This window comes from Wickerhamomyces anomalus, assembly GCF_001661255.1.
Source record: "Wickerhamomyces anomalus NRRL Y-366-8 unplaced genomic scaffold WICANscaffold_6, whole genome shotgun sequence".
Classification (NCBI taxonomy): domain Eukaryota; kingdom Fungi; phylum Ascomycota; class Saccharomycetes; order Phaffomycetales; family Wickerhamomycetaceae; genus Hansenula; species Hansenula anomala.
In genome coordinates, this window is record NW_017567115.1 from 890134 (window position 1) to 909627 (window position 19494).

Here is a 19494-nt window from a genome sequence, read left to right on the forward strand (position 1 = left end):
GTGTGTTTTCAGATGTTGATGCAGCATGTGATGCAGAAATATTGTTTTCAATTGCTGTAACACGAGGATTAGCCTTGGTTTTTCTGGCTGGTTTTCTGGTTTTGGTTACTCTAGTTGTTGAAGAGGTTGAAGAGGTTGAAGAGGTTGAAGAGGTGTTTCTTCTATTGGAGTTTCTTGTGACAGCCATTGTTTCTAGTTGATGTTGATTTAATGATCACTTGTTTTATTTTATTCGTGGTTTTAACCTGACAGAATATCCTCTACTGTGTGTATATAAGGTAATTCCGATGTTCTATTAATATACATATAATGTTACAATTAGTGGATTCTTGATTCTTCTTATAGTTGATGTGAAATGTTGAGTATTGATGAATTGTGCATAATTGGTTATTCTGGTTATGTAATACCTGACAGTAAACAAGAATTTTCATTGGAAAAAAAAATGTAAACAAACATTCAAACACTCCCTAATTACCAACTGTCTTTCCTTCAAACACCTTAGAAACAATATGACACTTGCAGAACTCGAAGCAAGTGATATCTCGGACGCTGAGCCAGAGGAAGAAACAGCAACAGAGGTAGCAATAAAGCAAAGTTTTGGCGCAAGTCTTTCACATGAGCTTGGAATTGATAAATCAACAAGTGCTGATTCAACTGATGAAGATCTTGAGTGCTGCTTTACCAACACTTTTTCAACCCGTTTAAATGTTTACAGCGCTATAGGAGTTGTGTCTCCTTCCCACCGTGATCTGAAGCTGCTTTTAAATCTCCCATTTTTTAGATCAGATCTTGAAGATCCAGAAGAAGTTTCTAAGTTGACGCTAGAAAGTGCTGATAAAGCCTATTCAATTAACTTCAAATTATTTAATGTAAGTAAACATATGTGGATTTGATATTATCTCATCTAGGGCATCTTGAAGTGAAGTTATTTGAACTAACATATCCAAATAGAAATTTATAAAGAACATTGTGCTCTCGGTCGTTCTATTGAGAGGTATCAATATGGAATCAATGATGATTAGAGACATTTTGACAGATAGCGAGATACGCTCAATTATAAATCTAATCATAGATAACATGCCTCAATATTTCTATCTTGTTTCAACAGATTTAGGTAAAAAACCTTTTGTTCATCCAAACTCCAAGCTTGTGATTGAACTTTTCATACAGAAAGAATATAAAGCAATAAGAAACAGTGTTATCCAGTCAATGATAAAGAGAAAAATTATTAGGGACGACTACATTGAGTCAACACAAAAAGCTGAAGCTTCTTTTTATTTGTCAAAAGTGAAAAATTTGGTGAACAGAAGGTACCTTAACGTCCAAGATAACTGTGCATATAATTTTTTTGAAGCTACAACCTTCTCAGATGTTCAATCTTGTATCATAAAACCCAATCTAGTTGTGGGGACTGAGAGCTACAAAGACTGCTTTGATAAAACACTGTTTGAAAACCAAGAAGCGTATGAGAATTATATCAGCTCATTGACCAAAAGAAAATCATCTCACCTTTGTGCTTCGGCAGTTATTTGGCAACATCCAAAGCCTGATGCTAACGTTTCAATTCCAAGGAATGAACTCTGTACCAGCTATCCACTAAAGATTGGAAATAACTTACATTTCATTGATACAATTCATACTGCTATTTTCAAAATTTTGGAAAAAGAAAATCTAGAAAGTTTCCCAAGAAATTTAATGATAACACATAGGTTAATTGGTGGTCATAATTGCAGAAGAATAGACGATGGAATTGGTGGATCAGATGGAAAAATATGCATTATTGATAAGGAAATTGACCTTATAATTGCCAATACGTACAAGTATCATTCAGAATTTTTTGATGTTTCATACATAAATGGAGCTAGGGTGATCAGCATATCGTGTGTTAATGATAACCAATTACTGGTTTACTCTGATGAAAGTATTGTATCAGATGGTCAGGAAGCAGATAATCTCAATAATGTTAACAACGAGAACCGTGATAAAAATGATGCTGGTAATGACAATGACCATGCAATTGCTCGCGGTATTAACGAATCTGAGTCTCAACAACCACAGCCACCAGTCAATGAAACTGAGGATGAAAGAGAAGCTCGTTTGAGTACTCTGTTTGCCAGATTTGAGCATGATGATGAAAATGATTTTGATTTGGGTGAAGACACCGAACGAGTGCAAGATATCAATCACGGGGATGAAGGATCAAATGATAAATTCAATCAAATTTCAAGCTTTAGAATTTTTAGATTTATGAAATACTTCACTAAAGAGATTGTTACAAACAAATTTACAATTCCAATTCTAAAAGCTTTCAACACATACACCAAAACCAAAATCACTAAAGAGAAAACAGATGAATACATTAATGATCTCTGTGATTTAAGTCTCACCACAAACTATCCCAGCTTCAGAACCTCGAGTAAAAGAAAAGCTAGCAAAAATTACTTTTCAAACATCAGAGTTAAGAAGAGGATGAAAATGAAAATGGATGAACTGGAAAGGCTTAATAAAGACAAATTTGAGAAATGTGGTATCATGGGGGAGAATTTGACCAATGTACCCATCAACCATACAGATATGGGTTTTGTTAATGAATATACCACTAGTGCTAGTGATATTGGTGGGAGTAATGATGATTCTGGTGACTTAGATCCATCAACAGAACCTGGTGTTCAAGAAGAAGAAGAAGATGATGATGATGATGATGATGATGCTGATAAGATCAGATTGACTCTTAAAGAAACCAAACACATTGCTAGTGCTCTATTTTTAAAAAATAGAAAACCCACAGATAGGTTTATCAACCAGTTCCGAGATCTTCTTGATTGGACTGGTGAAACTAGTAAGATATTGGTCTGTACCAAGTGCAAACATGGGATAAACTATTGTGCTTCGGGGATAGATAATGAAGCATTTTGTGCTCAAAATGCTCCCCAATCAGGATCGTTACATGGAAATCCAACTGATTATTGGATTTGCCCAACATGTGAAGTCGCAAACCCCAGAAGCAACAAACTAGGTGATACTTTGGCGTTTGATTATCTTACCCCGAAGCTACTCATTCAAGCTCTTATGGGTCAGCAGCAGATAGCTGCTGAGATCCACAAAAATTATGATCTTTATTTTCAAGATGAAGCTGATGATTCACAATATCATACTTTCAGCAATTCAGAGCTGGCTCAACAATTGAAAACTGCCAATGTCAAAACTCACCACACTCATGAAGGATACAAATCAACAAACTCAAAATACTTTGAGCCTGATACAATAAGATTAACCGCACATATCTCATGTGATGGCGTTGCTGTTAAAGATAAGTTATCTGTTGTTCCATTTTGTCTTAGAATTGAAGAGCTTGGTGTCTTTAGTCGAACAATCCGTCTAATGGTATCCCCAGAGTTCAAGAAAAGAGAAGTCTTCAATCTGCAAAATCTAGGAGAACAGAATCATGAAAAGGTGTTTCTGACAGACTTGATGTTCAGAGTTATACTTGATGATTTTGCCAGAATTTCTTCTGATGGCATACTTGTTTTTGATGCTTTTGTCGGTAAAATTGTTAAAATTCACATTTCTATTGTATCTATGTGTGGAGATTTCATTGCCGTTTCAAGAATGGCTAATAATAATGGGCCTACGTCACTTGCTCCATGTCCACACTGTGTTATAATGAAGGATACCATAGATAAAAACTTGGGTGACATTGATCTAGATTTGAACTCAGAGTTAGAAGAAAGGTCTACAGTCATATTAGATGATATCACTGAGTTCAAAAAGTTTGTTAATAAAAGAGGTACTTTAAAGTCAAATGGTGGCTCTGTTGTTACTAGAGGGTTCTATAATTTACAAAGAAAAGATGAAAAGTTTTATGAAGCTGCTGCAAAATTATTGAACTCAGTTCCAGATGCTGAAAAGATTCTAGGGTTCTCGAACATAAGCTCTTTGTTTTGCCATGACTATGCATTTGGTTTACAAGGAGGCTATTCGTTAATGTTTGATAGTATGCATTATGTTGAAAATATCTGCAAAAAGCTGAGAAAGAGATTGTGCCATATTTATGGAGGTTTTGTTCACCTCAATATTATTAATTACCCAAATGAGTTTGGTGAAATTCCCACCAGTTTTAATAAATCAGATGATAAATCAAGATTGGATCATACAACACATTGTAAAGCTGAGCAAGAGATGAGTTTGGTGGTATTACTAAATATAATGATTAATAATGACACTAGAGCGGGAGATCAAGCTGAAATACAACTGCCTGGTGATTTTAAAAGAATTTTTGATTTAAATTTTTTGATAATCCATGTCATCTCATCCTATCACGTTTTAAAATCAGATCTATCTTATTTTGATACACTCATAAAGGAATTTATAACAAAATATGAAGGTGATTTATGCAACAGAAGTCAAGAGTATTGGCAAGAACTCCAGGATAATATAAACTCCAAGTACGGCTTGAGAGGTTCAAAGCAAATTGAGCTTGAAAGAATGACATCAATATATTTACACACACTTTGCCATGTTACTGAACTGATAAAATTCAAAGGCCCAATTCACAATTACAACTCTTTCGACCTTGAGCAGTTGATGGGTGTGATCAAGAAGGCATCTGCAAACGCCACGTTCAAAACACTGACCAATATATCAAACAAGGCAGTTTTTTTATATAATATAATGGAAATTATGAGTATCATCCTTCAACAAGATGTCAACTTAAGCAAACTTGAACCGGTACAAACGTTTGAAGAAATATTAGACATTTACAAAATAAAGGCAATAGCATGTGAGACCATTAATTTGAAAAATGATCAATCATTTAAAGATAAACTAGCTCAACTTGAAAAAAGAAGAACCGATGATGATGATTGTACTATTGAATTAACCTCAAAAAGTAATATAAATCAAATTACAATCAAAGAGTCACAAAAGGTCAAGACAAATTATGATTATTTGAGAAAGATACCTATTGAAAGACAGCTCAGAACAACTTTAAAAGCGTACACAGATAAAAAATATGAAAACTATAAGGTGTCTGATGATGGCTACACATTTGTGAAAAACTTCAAACTAAACTCAAATATATTCTTACACTATAGTGAAAGTATAAGCCCAGTATCAAGGTATCCATTGAATGCTGAGTCAAATAAAATAGAAATAACACCATCAAAGTTCAACCCCCTACTATGCCCAAAAAACAACTCAATTTGTTTATTAAAAAATTCACTGAATAATTATCTCCAGGATACAACACAGTCAGCTCATGGTGGTTGTAATATAGACTCCATTAAAGTGGGTGTTCTATTAGAAATAATAGAATTCAGAATGGTGCCAATTAACCAAAGAAGAAACCTCAACAGAGAATTACCTGAAAGTATAAACATCGCAGTGGGTAGGTTCCTGGTAATTGACAACTTGGAAGAAAGAAAACATGATAGATTTCATCTTTCATTTTGTAAAAAGTTAAAGGATGTTGCCAATACAGATTTGAATAAGGTTGAGCTGGTTAATCTAACTGATGTTCTTGGTCTTTGTGGGCAACTAGTGGTTAAAAATGATTTCAGTAAATTCAATGTTAAAGAAGATTTGACTAACCTTGAGCAAATAAACAATAATGATTATGTTCACTATTTCATGAAACAAAATACCATCAACTGGGCAAAGTTTGCAGAAGCTCATCAAATAGTCAGATAATGAATGGTGAGTATAACACTTCTAGAACCTTCAAGATATCCAATATACTAACCACTCCAAAATCCACAGTTCATTTCAATTGAATTTGTGTAGATTCTGATCAAATGGCAGTAACAACAATATAGCCATTATGGATCTAATAACAGCAGCAGATTAAATAACAGCTCCAGAAATAACAACAAGGGCCATCAGTAATTCTAAATTCAAAGTGCAATCAATTCATCCATCCAATTCAAGGTATCAGAATCAGTTTCAGCTATATTGACCTATCAAACAAGAGTTTTCACTAATGTATCACTTGCAATCAAGACTATCAATGCACCATATCATCAAAAGGGGTCTAATGCTTATGGCTAACAGCCTGTAAGCTAAATAAACAGGGCAAATCAATCAATAATTGAGATCTATTTGGTTGAACCCTTGAATATTGAGCTTGAGCAATGAACAAAGATGACACCCCTATTGCCTAGCTATACAGCAGTGGCATTCCAAAATAGTACGAAGAGTGTATAATTGAATCAAAGAGAAGTCTATGCTTGGGTTAAGAACGGCAGAAGCAACGTAGCAAGGCCTATCAGTAGTTCAAGTTGATGCTTATTCTGGTGTTGTGAAAAGGACCTCTGTATATCAATCAAAAAGAATACGATTCTCTCATCCAGTGACATTTCCCAAGTGAACAAAACAAACTTTAGCACATCAAGAATCATGAGTCATGTCTTACTTAATAATTAGTGTGCGTGGTGTTGATTTATAAGGCTTTTCCCACCACATCGTTTGTCTATAGTACTACGCGTAACGCGATTTTTTTTTCACTTTTCATTTTTCCCATACTGAAAAAAAATCGAATCAACTGAAATACACCTTTGTCTGGCTCTACCGATTTCATTTTTTTTGTATGGCAAAAAAAATAAAAAAAAGGGCTCTAACAGGCGCTGGGCGCACATTGTTCACTTGTCCACGGTTATGAAGCACTGTGACCATGGGAACATTTTAAAAATTTTCTCAATGTTTTTGACGATAATGAGGATTCAAAAGTATCATCAACAGTGTTAACAGTTCTCCCGTGTTTTTATCCATCTCCTAGGCAGGGTCCTATTTAGTAAGCGTTTAAAATGATCTCGGCTGAAACATATAAGTTTAAAAATTTTAGAATTGTCTTTGATTAGTATAGAATCTCCAGTTTGAAAAAAAGCTGATCCTGGACTTAGATGAGCCCATATTATAATGAGCCATCGACCCAGAGAGCCTTGTTGTTATTGTGCAGAAAGATCTCTATATTCTCTGAGTTGAATAAACTATTAGTTATGAGGTGTGTTGATTATATGGTGTTTTATAATTGGATGTCTTTCTTCTTAAGGTTGTCCAAATTTATATACAAAGTCCATGACACAATACCACTAATGACCTTCACCGTACCTAACATTGTTACATTCTCTGTTTTAGCAAAGCAGGATGTCAATAGTTGGAATACATGCACTGATTTTATGTTTCATTTAAAGTAATTGTAGAGACTATAAATACATTGTTCATTAATATCTTGATCTCACGCAATTCTCACAGCTACCAAAACAGAAAACAGATATATCTCAAGATCCAATCATTATCATGGAGATAAGTGCCACGACAATACTACAAGTCAACTCTTCGACGTCGTACTCCACCTCTTTAATTCTACGTCCAATCGTGTTTAGCTCTGTACATTGATTCGCGAACACCAATTCAAAAAGGTTAAAAATTCAAACTGAATTTTCGTTCGAGACTTCTTACTTTATTTCAAAAATACAGAGGTTTTTTTTTGTTCGTTGGCCTTTCTTCTTTCAGATATATCAATGATTACTAACTACCCTAAGGTATTATTTTGAATGTTCCTTTGTTCGGGTTTAACCCTTTAGTTAAGCAATTCACATATTATGGGTTTTTTTGTGTTATTTCATGCTTTCTATGAATTACTCTTATCAAGACACCTCTATTTGACTTAGGTTTTCCAGCTATCGGTGCTTCATCGAATAACTTGATATAATTTTCAAATTATAATGTGGCCAGGTTTATGTCCTGTTTGATTATCACTCAGGAATGTGTTTTTGCAGAATACAGCTGAGAACAGTTTATCTTTTGACATGAAATACGATGTCCAAACATCATCATTGGGAGTTGTCAAGGAATAGCGCCTAAGTGGATTATCCTGATTCCTCACCATCTCCTTAATATGATAATTGATCATTTCATTTGGGGTTAAATGCTCTGTTTTGAAAAATGAACAGGATACCAATTATTTGAAATGTACAACGTTTTCCACAATATACAACTTGTAGAGAGCTCAATTCTTTAACAAACATTCATTCTTGCAAGTATAATATAAATTGGTCAGCTGAAATAACCCTTAACTGGTTGATTGATCAATTGGAAGAACTACAATGTGAGATTTCCAATGAGCACTTGATCAAGGTAGCTAATCAATAATCATTTTGATACGTTCAAGGTCAATTTTATCAATTTATTGTTACAACAAAAGATGAAAACAAGGTGTACAAACCATCGAGAAGCCAAGATCATGCAAAATATTCAATGAGTTGATCAATCAAGACAGAGAATTATTAATTAATAAAACTTCTTAGTTTGATGAGCTCAAAGATGTTTGGGAAAGTAGATTTGAAGAATTCGCGAAATTGCCTGAAAAGATTTTTTTGGACGCGTTTCAACTTTCTTCCATTTGCATATAAACATATTGTCCTTGTTTCGACTTTCACAATAGTTTCGACTTCCATATTGGTTTCGAGTTTCATAATGGTTTTTCGTCATTTTAATATAAATCTATGACGTGATTTTTTAGTGGGGCATTAGACATGCTGCTAATGATGACATGTTTGGGTAATTTAATGTGTCCAGATGTAATATAGTTCTTTTTTGGTTATTTGTTCAGCTGCAAGTAATATTGGTGGCTTCAATGTGATTTTCATATGACAAGACTACCTTTTGTTTGTTTGCATTAATATTGATATATTTTATATATACATATATGAGATCTACTGGTTGGTTAATTCTCTGTTTGTCATTTTAACAGGATTCCAATCCAGTTTGATTGATACATTTTTTACATCATCAATGATCAATTCATTTGTAGGGGCGTGAAAGTGGTGATTTAAAAAAAATATCTGGAGTGCTTAATAAAGTTGGACGTCGTCTAATCACTATATTTATAGGCGTACTATAAATATCAATGCTGCTTCTTTTGGATCACCATAAGGTACTAGTTGGCCATCAAATTGTTTGATTGAAATGATCATATGCATTATTAACTCAGCTGTTTTTAGGGCAGAAGCTTCCCAACATAATTTCTTGAAAATTCATCATGATGAGTCAATCCAACTAATTCTCCTGATATTATCAATCGGAGAGTGATTTGATTGAAGTGATTTGATTGATCATGACTAGATCACTTATTCCTTCAAGTATACTGATCGACTTAGGATAACTGTGATACACCCAGCGTGGCACTTATCCTGTGGAAAATCTAGAGAAGCTCACCCTCCTGGCATTGTAATGAAGCAAATAGAGTAACTTTTCTTCCAAATTTCTTCAGAGTTGATATAATACAATCACCGATTATACCCGACATCCCAAATCCCATCACCATCTCAATTCGCGAATTCGTCTGAGCAATTTAAAAAACTGAATTTTTGTTCATTTTGTTTTCTCCTGTTCAATGTTCATCAATTTATTAACCTAATATATTGAAATCCACGCGAGGTCTCACAACATCCTTAAGCATATACTTTTGAACTAAAAGAGGTTTGTTACTCGTTGATATTGGCTTTGCCTAATATATAGCTGGTTATTATCACGAAGAACGAACCAGCGGCGCTACCATGTTTAAGGTGAGTATTAAATCATCTCATTGCCATATACAGCTGGCTAACCTCACATCAAGGATTTAGTGGTCAAGAGTGTAGTGATGGGAGTTAATGGTTATGAAATTTGTGATCTTGATTATTATTGTTTAATAGATCCGTGTCATTCCTATTGCCTTCAATATACACTTTGATTGGGTTTTTTCAATGGTTGGTTAATTTCCTGTTGAAATACTACTGGATTCCAATCATTTGAATAAATGCCATACATTTTCCATTCTCTACAATTTCTGTAGTTAACAAGTTGTGAAGTTGATCAAAGCTCTTGAATTGATCCAATTACAACATTCGCGAATTGCATTTTTAATGGTTTTTTTTCCTCGACAATTCTCTTTCTCTCCTTGTTAAAAAGACATTAGTTATTCCTCAATAGGGATTTTGATGGCTTGATTCATCTGGTTACCTAGTTTCTTGTATGTTTTATTGTCTTTTAATTTGATAAGGTGTTTTTTATGCTATTAGTCTGGCTCTTGATTGCTGATTTATGAGCATTGATAGCATCAAGCAATCTGCATTAAGCAGTATCAAGCAGTATCAGTAGTATCGAGTGAAGAAACATGAAAACTTGATAAACTTGGTTAATTCAGAGAGACAAACTATCTCATTCGGTATTTTTTTTGTGAAAGGCATGACAGTTTGTTCATCTATTAATTTGTTTTGTTTTTCTGGAGGAATCTCCATTCTGACCAATTACCACATCTATTGCTTTCTTCTGCCCTGGTATAATTAATTCAATTGGAACTACCTTTCCATGACCCCTGATTGTCGTGGAGGGTGGTTTCATTTACTTTCAACTTTATTTAACAGTGGGTAATTCTCTGCTTGTAAGTCAAACAGGATTCCCATTTGGAAGAATATACATATTTTGCTTTGATTTCTTGTAGATGAGATCTAGAGATCTTGCTACACGTACAATCTAATCATATAATGATTTCTATACCATTAAAGTATCATCACAGCAGATTGATCAAGAACCAGCTTCATCTTCTTCACTAACTAACCAATCAGCCATAAGCATAGCTATCTGGCTGACTCATCATCGCGAATTCCCAATGATTTGTTTTTGAAAAAGTTCAATTGCTCATAAAAATCATACTTCTTCCATTACTATTGATTGAAGATATGCTTGGTTTTTTATGTGTTATTCCGCATGTATGACAAAAGCTACGAACACAGGGAAATTATCCTTTTGCCTTGTTTGTATTCTGTTCAATGTCAGGCCGAAAAGTTGCACTTTCAAAATTATCCATTTACCATGCTCTTTATATTGAGGACTTGCGCAGAATGATTTAGTTTTAAATTGGAGAATAAGATACTAGTGTTTTTTTTTCCGATGATCAACATGCAGCCTAATATGAAATTGTGCATGATATTGTTTTCTCCATTAGCGGGCTACAGTGACTCAGATCAATGGTATACTTTACATTTCAGTTGAATAAAAAAAATACACTGAATGAAGGTTTTACCAGATTGATTTGAACTAGATTGATATTCAGAATTATTTAGCTCTCTGTTTGTTACCAAAACAGGATTATAATTAGTGGAATACAATATTCAATTGATTTCGATATGTCAATAATTAACTTGTAGTCTTCAAATCATTCACTGAACTGATATAGAGTGGAGGATGTTGGTGGAATGATTCCTTGTTTGTTAAAAGAATTTTGTTCAATTGATTTATGAACATACACAATACAAAGTAGTTAAAAGAGAATATGAAACATATGACAACTAAAGTTACTTCACTGCTAGTACTTATTCAATACAAGACCTTTAAATGCCATGATTGAAAAAGTTGAAGGTTTCGCGAATGGGTTGTTGAAGTTTTTAAAATTTTTTTTGAAGCCAGTATTAACTTCTGTCCTTCCATTCTCTGGATTAAGTAACCTCTCCCGGTAAGTTTGGCTGTACTCAACTATGTTGAGCTTGTCTACCATCCAGAAACACGGGGTCAAAGGTCACATGGCTTGGGATGTGTTGGTAAGATATTTCGAAACCATTAGTAAAACGGATGTACGCATTGTCCGTTACTGAGTATTCCATTCACTTTCACGATATGGTTTGAAATATCTCAAACGTTTTGGAATATGTGTTGTTTGTTGTGGCTATCTTATTCAGTGATTATGATATAGATTCCAAGGGAATTAATATACATGATTATTACAGATATGCTACAAAGAAACTGACCATTTCCACTTGGTGCTGAAAGAGCATGGTATTAGTGATTTTGAATAGTTGGTTTTAATTCTCTGTTTGTTACAAAGCAGGTTTCCAACTGTTTAATACACATCTATTTCCAATGATACCGTCGTAGATACTCCTACAAAATATCTAATATCATCATAATACATGTTACATTCTAATCATAATAAACAAACCAAATTTCAAGTACATTGTCTTAATAAGAACCCTTTCAATTGGCCCAATACAAAATTACCAGCCTTCTTTGTATTTTCATTCTTTGAGAACTTTTCAAAACTACCAGCAGTATGATGAGTTGTTGGATTCAAAGGGGATGGTTTCCCATTGTATTTATGGGTATCGAATTTGATGTCAGCGTACCCGTGTTGTTCAGGAAAAGGCCCTGGTTGTTGAGGATGGTCTGGAGGAGAGTAATTGAAGCCCATTATCTAGTAATATATTGAATTAAAAAGTATAAAAATGGTTATAATCAATGAAATCCCAGTCTTTATATAAATCCGTTTCAATTGCTTGCTCAGTGCTTACATAAGAATATGTTAATGTGTCCCCTGAACCAGTTTCAGATTGGGCTGGAAAAACATTAAAGAGGCTGAAAAAGTTTTAGAAGGATGGTTTTCTGATTATTCCAAAGGTTAAGTGATTGATTTATTGATAAAATGAGTGGTTATTACGGTCAAGTGAGTATTATGGAAGTCATTGGGGTCAGGAGATCAATAAAGGTGTGTTGATACCCTTTTTTGAATCCTTTTGAAACCGTTTAAACAGAGCTTGACAGCTGTAAGCATTGAAATGGAATGTACTAACAATTAAATCAAAGCAACAACAACAAGGTTATGGTCAACCTCAACAAGGTGGTTACTACCAACAAGGCCCTCCTCAACAAGGGTACTACCAACAACAACCTCAACCGGTTTATTACCAACAACAACCAGAAAAGAAAGAGAGTGGGTGTTGTGGGACTTGTTGTAAAATCTTGTGTTGTGCTTGTATCTTGAACATGTTGTGTGGTGATTGTTGTGGTGATGATGGTGGTTATTAGAGACGGTGTGACAGTTTGATGTTTTGGTTCTGTATAAAAAGCATGATTTGTTAAGTTTTTGTATTATTAGTGACTGTTCTTTATTACATACTACACTTTCATTTAATTATATTCAATATCCATTGTAGTCTTTATATCATATTATAGAATTTGTGTCTTGTTTTTATTCAATATTCCTCTCAAACAGTCTCTTCTTCAAAAGCTGTTTCAATTGGTTTTTCTAAAAATGAAGCATGAGACAAAACACTAACTGATGAAGCTCCAATCAACCATAAAACAGTGGAAATTGGACTTGCCAAGAACCCTAAAGGCAATGCAACAACTAATAACCCAGTGTATAATTGAGAATTTGTTAATTTTAATGGTCCAATTTCTAAATCTGAACCTTGTAATTTACTTATACCCAAAACACCTAAACCAACGAAAACAATAACAAATAATAACAAAAGATTTGTTAATAATGAATAAATACTCAACATTGAAACAATGATGGCATAATTAGTTTGATAATATTTCAAATTATATGAGATTCTTGATTGTAAATCTCCAAAATTTGTAGGTTTTGATAATCTCTTGATGTCAAAGAATTCTTGTGGTGGTCTGATATTGGAGAATTTGTTTTGTAAAGAACCTGCGTCGGTCTAACAATAATTTATTAGTATAACGATTAAAGATGATTTGAATTCATATACTCACTCTTAATCTATCAAGACTGAATCTTTCAGTAAATTGTGAAAACTAGACATAATTAGTATCATTAAAACGATAAACTGTTGGTTTAATACATACAGGAATGTTTGATAATTGGGCAAAACTCATTTTTTGTAACTTCTACTTGATTATGCTGATGCTTTTTATTTCTATTGTTTGGATCTTGTTGATTTGTTTTGTTTTGTTTTGAGATTCAAAATCAACGAAATTTCACGAAAAAAAAAAATCGAATTCGTGTCATTTTTTTTGAACAAGGGCCACTACAGGACCGATAAGAAATGACAGACGTATAAATAGAATTTTTCATTAATTTATTCTAATCCTAAATCCTTTTTAACTAAATTAGCAGCAATTGGATGATAAGTACTTTCCCATTTCTTGAAAGTGGCAATAGCTAATTCATGATCAACTTTATTCAACAATTTGTAACTTGGACGAACATATTTCATTCTTCCAACTGTACCTAACCAATTTGATAAATCTTTATAATATTGAGTCTTACCACTAATCAATTTAAATTTAAACCAACGGAAGATAATTTCAGTGTTTTTGGAAGTTTGTAAATCTTTATAAATTGAAATTAATGAATCTGATGCAATTGAATTTTCTAACCAAAATTTATCAGTTGGTGATGATTCAATTAATGAATCAATAAATAAAATTTTTTGTGGTGATGAAAAATCGTTATAAATGGAAATTTGCTTTTCAGATTGGAAAAATTCTTGAAATTCTTCCAATGTTTTAAGCTCAGTTGCCTTGGAAATCCATTTTGAAACTAATGATGAAACATTATCCACTAAAGTTGTATCAAAGTCAGCCTTTGGTGGTAAACCTGGTGTATATAACCATAATTCCCAATCAATTGAATTTAAAACATCAATTTGGGATTGATCATTGCCATAAAATTCATATAATGAATCAATAAATTGATAAGTATCTATTGATTTTTGTTGAAATTTGTTAAAATAAAATTTAATAAAAGGATCAAATTTTTCTAATCCACCTAATTTAGTCTCTAAATGATAAATGAAATTTGAACCTTTCTCATATGGAACTGATGAAAATGTATCATCTGGATCAATTTTACCCTTTTGTAAATCTTGAACTAATCTTGAATATTCAAATTTTGGTAATGCTTCAATTGAATTGATTAAATCATTCCAACCTTGAATAAAACTAAATTGTCTAAATTGTTCACCATGTAATTCCCCTGTGATTCTTCTCTCCAAATAAACGGTCCACCCTTCATTCAACCAAAAATGTTCCCATGATGCATTTGTAACATTATTACCACTCCAACTGTGTGCCAATTCATGAGCAATAACATCAACTTGGGATTTATCATAAGAGATTAAAGTTGGTGTAACAAATGTAATGTTTGGATTCTCCATCCCTCCATATGGGAATGATGATGGATTGATTAAAATATCATATGTTGTCCAAATGTATGGTGTAACAATTTTTTCAGCAATTTTGATAAATTTTTCTAAATCTTCAGAAAATTCATCAACTGAATCTTTCAAGCGGAATGGTTCGGCATAGATAGTGGATCTTGGTCCACCTTTAGCACTAACGATGTTTCCTGAAGCAATTGCAACTAAGTATGATGGGATTGGGATTTTTTGTTCAAATTTATAAATGTTTGAATCATTTGATGAAATTGGTAAACCGGAAAACACAACTGGATGTGATGATTTAATTGTTGTGTTGAAAGTGGATTTAACAGATGGTGTATCAAAACATGGGAATAATGAACGTGCATGAATAGGTTCTAATTGAGTAAAGACATAATCTGAAGATTCTTTTGTTGATGGGTCAGTTTTCAACCATTGTAATGCAGTAGATTGTTTAGTTGTTTCGAAATCAACACTTAATTCAAACGAACTATTGGAAGAGTATTCATGATCAATTTCTAAAGATGAACCTAATGGTTCTGATCTTGGATTAATTTTGAAAGTTGCTTCATTTGAATCAACTTTAATTGAATTAACCTTAATAAAACTTGAATCAAGAATGATCTTGGAAGCTGAGGTTAATGATAATAGTTTATATTTAACAGTACCAATAATTCTTTGCTCATTAAATAACAATTCAATATCTAAGTTTGAGTTTTTAACTTGAAAATTTTTATAGTTTGATAATGTTGAATAATCAGTTTCTGGGGACTTTGAAGGTCTTTTAGATTGGATAATTGATGGAATTGATGACATTTTCGAATAAGATCTTATACTGTTTCTGATTCCAAGAGTTAGGTAAGAAGATGATGTCTTGATTAAGTTTAAAACCATCAATTTATACGTTGACGATGAGGGTGAACAAAAGAACGGCTTCAAGCTCACTTTTTTTTTCTGATGCCACATACAAAAAAAATGCGATAGGCTTAAAAGTGACACGGCGAGAAATGGCAGTGGTTTAATAGTGAGATTTTTGGGAGGTAGGATGGAGTTAAAAATAGTTTAAAGTAGCCTAGAAGTTGCTTATGAGTATGCAAGATATACTATTCTCTTTTCTTGGTTTTGATATCATTTTTTTCTGGTGTAAAATGATGGAAATTCATGAACTTTTGAGCTGAGATGGTGTTTAATCCACTCAATTCAATGCTTGAGTTTATATATACTAAATCCATTCTCAATTTTTCCATTACAACACTCTTTTCCTCGAGTTTCCTTCATTTTATACTGAATATTGTTGATGTTGCACTCCGATCCCTTTTAGGTAACACCATTACCGCATCGGGACATAGCCTATTAGACTTCCGTTTTGGGCAATTTTAAATTTCGGATTCGTCTTTGAGAAAAAACGAAAAACAAATAAACACCAAAAAAAACAATTTGAAATCCACAACAGCAAACTTTTATAAGCCCAAGATTCATTTCTGTGGATCATGAAGGTCAATGAACAGTTGGCACAGCTGCTAGGACTGGGTTCCACTGCGGAATGGCCTCATAGTGAACAATCCCTTATTGAAATGATCAATTTACAACGGGAAAAAGAGATTACCAAACAGCAATATTACAAGTTGGAAAATACAAATAAATCAATAGAACTCCTGAACTTATCACTACAATCACAAATCCCAAGCTATCTAATACCCATAATATTCTCTGGTGACACGCTCAGTGAAGATTTGATCCAAAAACTGGCTATATCTCAACAACATCAACAACAATTACTAGTACAATCAATTCCACAGCGAAACACACCAATTCAAACATCCCCTACAAGAACTCTATACGCCAATTTCCAAGGCCAATCAGGTCCACAGCCAAATCCTCAACAACACCATGGTCAGCCCGGTTCTTCCAACCTTGGACCCCCTGTTACTTTCCATAGACCATTATCACCTGCTAAAATCGGAGCTGCTGCAGTGGCCCAATTAGATAGAGGTCGTTATCCAACTTCACCAATCCATAAAAGAAACCAATCCATGCCTGTTCATTCAAACACTCCAAGTTTGAACTCAACTCCAATTCCAATCGTTCAAGTTAATAATTCACCTTCACTACGACAAGTCCCAACCAATAATAATAATGTCAAAGTTTCTACTAATGGCAATGCATCAACTCCGCAAAATCAACAATCAATGATGGGTACCATGAGTTCAATACAATTCATTAATGAAAACCCAGGAAAGAAAAGAAGAAGAGCAAGTCTAGATATGAGGGAACAATCTGGTGAAGATCAATCAATAATGGAGGAGGAAAATGAAGTTGAGCCTGGAAAAACTTATACCCCCAAATTCCCCAGAAGAAAGACACATACAAGAACTAGATCTGAAAATTTTTTATGGGATAAAAATAGAAATTCAACCCCTGATATAAAAAAGAGTACCACAACAACTACAAATAGTTCAAGTGAAGAACCAAAAGACGAAACAACTGATACCCCAAAACAAGGTCCTAAATTTGCAAACAATATACTAAGCTCTGCATAATGATAAGTATATCTGTGTGTAATTTCAATGCATTATTATTATTATATTCTTATGTTTGTTTGTTTTCCAAATACATTGCTTCTGCTAATGTTTCGATTTCTTGAATATCAAGAAAAGTATCAACATCTCCTTCATCATCTAATTGTTCAAATACAATCTCATTTTTTTGTAAATTTTTTAGATGTGTTTCCAATTCTTTTGATAATGATTTGAAAACATAATCATTGTCCTTTGGATCATTAATTAACCAATTAACCAAATCTTCTAATAATATTTTATCATAAACATAATAAACATCATGAAATCTAAAAGGTTCCCTCAATGTTAATAATGCCTTTATGACTAGTTTCTTACCCAACTGTAACATTTTAACAACATCTTCCCATGCCTTCATAGCTAATCCATAATGTCTATGTAATGGATATGATAATGCTCTTCGTATACCGGTTATGATCAATGCCTTGATTAACGGTGTTTTGGAATCATTAAACACAATTTGTGTATCAAGTGATGAGATTTGTGGAGTTAATTTACCCATGGCCCATGCAGATTCGATATTTAAATCACCTTGGTTTTCACGAACATCATATGAATAACTGAATAAAAGTGACAAGATTGAATAGTATAACGATTTTTGGTTTGTAATTAAATATGTCTTTTTAGGTAACTGTAACATTCTTTCATTTTCCTCTGTTGTGAAATCAGGGTTTTCCATGATTGGATTTTCCCAACAAAGTAAATCCTTAATCTCTGAATACATATCAGGGTCATCTTCTGAATATTTTGAAGTCATGTAGTCAGCTGCATAGTATTCTGGATCAAATTTGAAATTTTCTTTCAACAAACGTTCCTTGATACGATCATCAGCTTTTGTATGTTCAGGATCATCTAATTCATTAATATCATTCCCATTTGAAAGTGAAACACCAACGATGGAATCATATCTATTGTCAAACCCGTATTTTATTTTCAAGTCCGTGCTTGGTTGTTCTAATGTTTGATTAATTTCCCAATTAAATGCATTACCTTCCTCAGCTGTTTTCTCCAAATCTGATTTTCCACCAATTTCTTCAATCAATGGTCTTTTAACTTCTTTAGTTTCATCTTTTTTCAAGTCCGCATCAACTTCTTTAATCAAATTATCATCAGCTTGAACACCAATCTCTTGTAATAATTCTTTAGTATCCATAACTTGCTCTTGTGAATCAACATTTTCACCAGCTCTTGCTAATAATTTTTGTGGTAAATCTAAATCTTGGAAAACTTCACCTTTATTCAACTTCGGCATCTTGACTTTGATAACTTCTTCTTTTGATTCATAATGAGCATTAGATCTCTCTTCATCATCTATCAAAGGTTTGTCAAATCTTAATCTAAGATAATAAGGACTTAATGAAAAAATAAACAGTTCATTCTCGGCAATGATTTGAACACCTGGGGCATCAAATCTTATATGTGAGACCTTGATGTTGATAAAAACAAACTCTTCATCTTGAGTGCAAGTGAAATATGGAGTCAACATGGTATAGTTCTTTAAAGTAATCAAATTATGAGTTTGTAATGGTTTTAAAAAGACTGTCAAAATTTCAGTGCCGTTAATTTTTTTTTTCATAAAATCGTTACACGCACTACAAACCGGAATTTCAACGGACATTTTTTCATTCTTCAAGTTTAAGATCAACTGGACCATTGAAATAATACGCCTTCTCGTACCAAGATTCTTCTTCTGGGTGCGTTATGTAAATAGTTCTGGTACCGCTTTTCAAGATTTCAATATCCGGGTGAATAGTACCTTTTATATTGAGGTCCATTCCTGAAAGCACACAAAACTTTGCGAGACGCTCTATTAAAATCTTGTCTTCAAGTTTTTCATCCATTGGAATGAAAAAGGTTTGATCAAAAAGAATAGGAGGCGGAAGCCTATTTGCCACTCCATCTTTCAGGCCATTGTTTGAAAAAGTTTGCAGCATTTTCATAGCCATTAAAAATAAAGGCAGTGAAAGTGGGTTACC

General features: G+C 33.3%; 7 protein-coding genes across 7 annotated transcripts; 4 read left to right on the forward strand and 3 right to left on the reverse strand.

Annotated features, from left to right (window-relative positions):
• Positions 1-3513: 3513 nt before the first annotated feature.
• WICANDRAFT_97166 (uncharacterized protein) lies at positions 3514-5185 on the forward strand (the record flags this gene model as incomplete). The annotated part of the gene is made up of 1 exon (XM_019186569.1): positions 3514-5185. A coding segment is annotated over exon 1 (1285 nt), but the record flags the coding sequence as incomplete, so codon positions are not given.
• A 134-nt stretch (positions 5186-5319) lies between these two features.
• On the forward strand, positions 5320-5688 carry WICANDRAFT_85836 (uncharacterized protein; the record flags this gene model as incomplete). Its single annotated transcript, XM_019185954.1, has 1 exon — positions 5320-5688. The coding sequence occupies one exon, from the start codon at positions 5320-5322 to the stop codon at positions 5686-5688; it is 369 nt and encodes a 122-aa protein (XP_019036948.1).
• A 6766-nt stretch (positions 5689-12454) lies between these two features.
• WICANDRAFT_65087 (uncharacterized protein) lies at positions 12455-12837 on the forward strand (the record flags this gene model as incomplete). The annotated part of the gene is made up of 2 exons (XM_019183856.1): positions 12455-12475; positions 12616-12837. 2 exons carry the CDS (start codon positions 12455-12457, stop codon positions 12835-12837), a joined length of 243 nt encoding a protein of 80 aa, XP_019036949.1.
• A 179-nt stretch (positions 12838-13016) lies between these two features.
• Positions 13017-13656, reverse strand: YIP3 (Yip3p; the record flags this gene model as incomplete). Its single annotated transcript, XM_019185169.1, has 3 exons — positions 13017-13478; positions 13534-13575; positions 13627-13656. The coding sequence occupies 3 exons, from the start codon at positions 13654-13656 to the stop codon at positions 13017-13019; spliced, it is 534 nt and encodes a 177-aa protein (XP_019036950.1).
• A 203-nt stretch (positions 13657-13859) lies between these two features.
• LAP2 (bifunctional aminopeptidase/epoxide hydrolase) lies at positions 13860-15758 on the reverse strand (the record flags this gene model as incomplete). Its single annotated transcript, XM_019182293.1, has 1 exon — positions 13860-15758. The coding sequence occupies one exon, from the start codon at positions 15756-15758 to the stop codon at positions 13860-13862; it is 1899 nt and encodes a 632-aa protein (XP_019036951.1).
• A 674-nt stretch (positions 15759-16432) lies between these two features.
• Positions 16433-17482, forward strand: BOP3 (Bop3p; the record flags this gene model as incomplete). Its single annotated transcript, XM_019185170.1, has 1 exon — positions 16433-17482. One exon carries the CDS (start codon positions 16433-16435, stop codon positions 17480-17482), a length of 1050 nt encoding a protein of 349 aa, XP_019036952.1.
• A 49-nt stretch (positions 17483-17531) lies between these two features.
• Positions 17532-19004, reverse strand: SHQ1 (Hsp90 cochaperone SHQ1; the record flags this gene model as incomplete). Its single annotated transcript, XM_019182327.1, has 2 exons — positions 17532-18607; positions 18701-19004. 2 exons carry the CDS (start codon positions 19002-19004, stop codon positions 17532-17534), a joined length of 1380 nt encoding a protein of 459 aa, XP_019036953.1.
• Positions 19005-19494: the final 490 nt, after the last annotated feature.